This window comes from Dipodomys ordii, unplaced genomic scaffold (assembly GCF_000151885.1).
Source record: "Dipodomys ordii isolate 6190 unplaced genomic scaffold, Dord_2.0 Scaffold5247, whole genome shotgun sequence".
Lineage (NCBI taxonomy): Eukaryota > Metazoa > Chordata > Mammalia > Rodentia > Heteromyidae > Dipodomys > Dipodomys ordii.
Genome location: NW_012272461.1, coordinates 2,340 through 6,274, shown reverse-complemented (window position 1 = coordinate 6,274; position 3,935 = coordinate 2,340). Strand labels below are relative to the sequence as shown.

At 62.9% G+C, this 3,935-nt stretch overlaps 1 protein-coding gene across 1 annotated transcript; it reads left to right on the top strand.

Moving 5' to 3' along the window:
• Positions 1-240: 240 nt before the first annotated feature.
• LOC106002229 (taste receptor type 1 member 3-like) lies at positions 241-3,376 on the top strand. The gene is made up of 6 exons (XM_013037142.1): positions 241-431; positions 525-825; positions 907-1,710; positions 1,828-2,025; positions 2,131-2,251; positions 2,370-3,376. Exons 1-6 carry the CDS (start codon positions 241-243, stop codon positions 3,374-3,376), a joined length of 2,622 nt encoding a protein of 873 aa, XP_012892596.1.
• The last annotated feature ends 559 nt before the right edge of the window (positions 3,377-3,935 follow it).

Below are 3,935 nucleotides of genomic sequence, written 5' to 3'. Positions count from 1 at the left end.
AGCCCGGTGTGCACACAGGCCTGAGGTAGTGAGGACAGGAATATATGAACAGGAGCCCGGTGTGCACACACTTCCAGGCCTGAAGTAGTGAGGAAGTTGCTCCGGCCCCCAGGAACTTGGAGGCTGAGCATGGCACTAGTTTTGCTAAGCAAATCCTCCAGCCCCTCCCTCTGGACTGGCTACATGTGCTCCCACCAGCCCCACTGCTCCACTCCTCCCTGCTGGAAGCTGCTACCTGCCATGCTGGGCCCAGTTCTCCTAAGCCTCAGCTTGGTGGCTTCACTGGGCCTCAGGACCGGGGCTTCCTTTTGCCTGTCCCAGCAGCTCCGGGCACAAGGGGAGTATGTGCTGGGCGGGCTCTTCCCCCTGGGCTTGGCAGAGGAGGCCAGCCTCCACCACAGGATACGACCCAATGGCATCGTGTGCACCAGGTACAGAGGCAGCAGCAAGGGTGAGGAGGGAGGGCAGTGCCCGGGGGGGGGGGCGCCCTGGCAGTCACCACGTCCCTCCGCGGCTGGCCTCAGGCTCTCGTCCCTGGGTCTGTTTCTGGCGATGGCTATGAAGATGGCAGTGGAGGAGATCAACAATGGGTCTGCCCTGCTGCCTGGAGTACACCTGGGCTATGACCTGTATGACACCTGCTCAGAGCCTGTGGTCACCATAAAGCCCAGCCTCATGTTCCTGGCCAAAGCAGGCAGCTACCGCATCGCCGCCTACTGCAACTACACAAAGTACCAGCCCCGCGTGCTGGCAGTCATCGGGCCCCACACCTCAGAGCTAGCCCTCATCACCGGCAAGTTCTTCAGCTTTTTCCTCATGCCACAGGTAAGCTGCCTTGTTCCCCCCACCCCCAGCCAGCCAAGTCGACGGGACACCCCCCATCAGAAGGCGTCTTGTCCACCACAGGTCAGCTACAGCGCCAGCATGGATCGGCTGAGCGACCGGGAGACATTCCCGGCCTTCTTCCGCACGGTGCCCAGCGACCGGACACAGCTAGAGGCCATCGTGGCGCTGCTGCAGAAATTCCGGTGGAACTGGGTGGCAGCCCTGGGCAGCAATGATGACTATGGCCGGGAGGGTCTGAGTATCTTCTCGGGCCTGGCCAATGCACAGGGCATCTGCATCGCACATGAGGGCCTGGTGCCGCTGCCCCGCATCGATAGCCAGCCCCTGGGCAAGCTCCCAGATGTCCTGCACCAAGTGAACCAGAGCAAAGTGGAGGTGGTGGTGCTGTTTGCCTCTGCCCGAGCCGTCCACTCCCTCTTCAGTTACAGTATCTACCACCGGCTCTCGCCCAAAGTCTGGGTGGCCAGCGAGGCCTGGCTGACCTCAGACCTGCTCCTGTCACTGCCCAACATCGCCCAGGTGGGCACTGTGCTTGGCTTTCTGCAGCGGGGCACGCTGCTGCCTGAATTCTCCCACTATGTGGAGACCCGGCTGGCCCTGGCTGCTGACCCGGCCTTCTGTGCCTCGCTGAATGCTGAACAAGACCAGGAGGAGCGGGTGATGGGGCCACGCTGCCCGCAGTGCGATCACATCACCCTGCGCAACCTATCCAGCTGGCTGCTGCAGAACCTGTCGGCTGGGCAGCTGCACCACCAGATCTTCGCCACCTATGCAGCCGTGCGTAGCGTGGCCCAGGCCCTTCACACCGCTCTGCGGTGCAACGCCTCCAGCTGCGCCGCGCCAGGGCAGCTGCAGCCGTGGCAGGTAAGAACCGAGCTTTAGTTGGTCCTTGAAGGAGCTCCGGGTCACCAGGCAAGGTCAAAGCCTGTTGGCTGGGTGGCTCCTAGGTCGGCCTTTTCTCCACCCCACCCGTCCCCTCAGCTCCTGAAGAACATGTACAACCTGAGCTTCCAAGCTCGAGAGCTGGTGCTGCAGTTCAATGACAAAGGGAGTGTGGAGGTGGAGTATGACCTGAAGATGTGGGTGTGGCAGAGCCCCACACCGGTACTGCTCACTGTGGGCACCTTCAACGGCAGCCTTTGGCTACAGCCCTCACAGATGCGGTGGCCAAGCAAGGAGGTGGGTGCAAGGTGCGTGGTCCGCCAGACAGCCTTGGGGACTTAGGATGTCTGGGTAGAGGGAGGGCACCCGTGAACAAAGCCTGACCCAAGGCCCTGTGCCCAGGTACCAGTGTCCCAGTGCTCCCGGCAGTGTGAGGAGGGACAGGTCCGCCGAGTGAAAGGCTTCCATTCCTGCTGCTATGACTGCATAGACTGCAAGGCAGGCAGCTACCGGCAGAGTCCAGGTGAGCAGCCTCCCCAGGACGGCCCGTGGTGCTCGGGCAGAGCGCTGGCTCTGCGGCGGAGGCCAGGGCCCCCAGCTCCAGCCCTCACCGGATGATCCTCATCCCTCCCACCCCACAGACGACCTCACCTGCACCCCGTGTGAACAGGACCAGTGGTCCCCAGGGCGGAGCACGCGCTGCTTTCCCCGCCGGCCCAGGTTCTTGGCATGGGGGGAGCCTGCGGTGCTGCTGCTGCTCTTGCTGCTCAGCCTGGTGCTGGGGCTGGCACTGGCTGCTCTAGGGCTCTTCCTGTGCCACCGGGCTAGCCCGCTGGTGCGGGCTTCAGGCGGGCCTCTGGCCTGCTTTGGCCTGGCCTGCCTGAGCCTTGTCTGCCTCAGTGTCCTCCTGTTCCCAGGCCAGCCAGGACCCACCAGCTGCGTGGCTCAGCAGCCCCTGGCCCACCTCCCGCTCACAGGCTGCCTGAGCACACTCTTCCTGCAGGCAGTGGAGGCCTTTGCAGAGTCGGAGCTGCCGCCGCGCTGGGCAGCCTGGCTCCGCGGCCCCCTGCACGGGCCCTGGGCCTGGCTGCTGGTGCTCCTGGCTGTCCTGGCGGAAGCCACGCTGTGCGCCTGGTACCTGGCAGCGTCCCCGCCACGCCTAGTGACCGACTGGCAGGTGCTGCCCACCGAGGCACTGGTGCACTGCCAAATGCACTCCTGGGCCAGCCTGGGCCTGGTGCACGTCACCAACGCCGCCCTGGCTTTCCTCTGCTTCCTTGGCACCTTCCTGGTTCAGACCCGGCCTGGCTGCTATAACCGCGCTCGGGGTCTCACCTTCGCCATGCTGGTCTACTTCATCACCTGGGTCTTGTTTGTGCCTCTCCTGGCCAATGTGCCGGTCATTTATCAGCCTGCGGTGCAGATGGGTGCCATCCTGTTCTGTGCCTTGGGCATCCTGGCCAACTTCTACCTGCCTAAGTGCTACCTGCTTCTGTGGCAGCCAAACCTCAACACCCCTGAGTTCTTCCTAGGAGGGAGCCCCAGGGCTACAGCAGATGCGAGCAGCAGCCGGGGCAGAGGGGCGCTCGAAGATACAACACGTAGTCCTGACCTGACACCTCCCACACAGGGACCCCAGCCCCAGTAGGAACCCCTAGTTGGAAACTTCGGGATCCCCAGTTGACACCCCCAGATCTCCAGCTCAACTCCATCTCCAAGTTGTTGGTGGATTTCAGCTCCACAGTAGCCCTGGATCTTCAAGATGCAGGGCGGTCCTGGCCTCTCCACAGCAGGTTGTTCTAGATCCTACTATGTACGCCCCAGCCAAACCTGCCCAGGCAGGCGGGGCCTAGTGTTCCAGGTGGTAGCCCATATGGGTTTCTCATGAACCTGAAGCCACACCCTGAGCTCAAGGAAACCTTGGGAAGCCAGTACTACTTGCTTAATTGGCTATGCTCAATCTGGGGCCCCCACCCGGCACCTCAGGCTGGAATCACAGTGGAAGGCTGGGCATGGCTGTCCAGCGTGGTAGAAGCCCATTCAAGGGAGGAAAAAGGGCTCTCGGCTTCCTTCTTCCAAACCCAGCCCCACCAGTAGGAAAGGGCCACTGGTGCTATGCCAGCACCAGCACCTCAGCCAGAGCCCAGAGGGTCAGCACCATGGCCAGCACCAGCTGCCAAGGCCCCCTGAAGTCGGAAGTCAGCACC

Coding starts and splice junctions, on each gene's coding strand:
- LOC106002229 (XM_013037142.1), top strand. CDS start 241: ATGCTGGGCCCAGTTCTCCTAAGCCTCAGCTTGGTGGCTTCACTGGGC. Junction 1,711..1,827: donor GGCAGCTGCAGCCGTGGCAG/GTAAGAACCGAG, acceptor CCGTCCCCTCAG/CTCCTGAAGAACATGTACAA. Junction 2,252..2,369: donor CAGCTACCGGCAGAGTCCAG/GTGAGCAGCCTC, acceptor CCCACCCCACAG/ACGACCTCACCTGCACCCCG.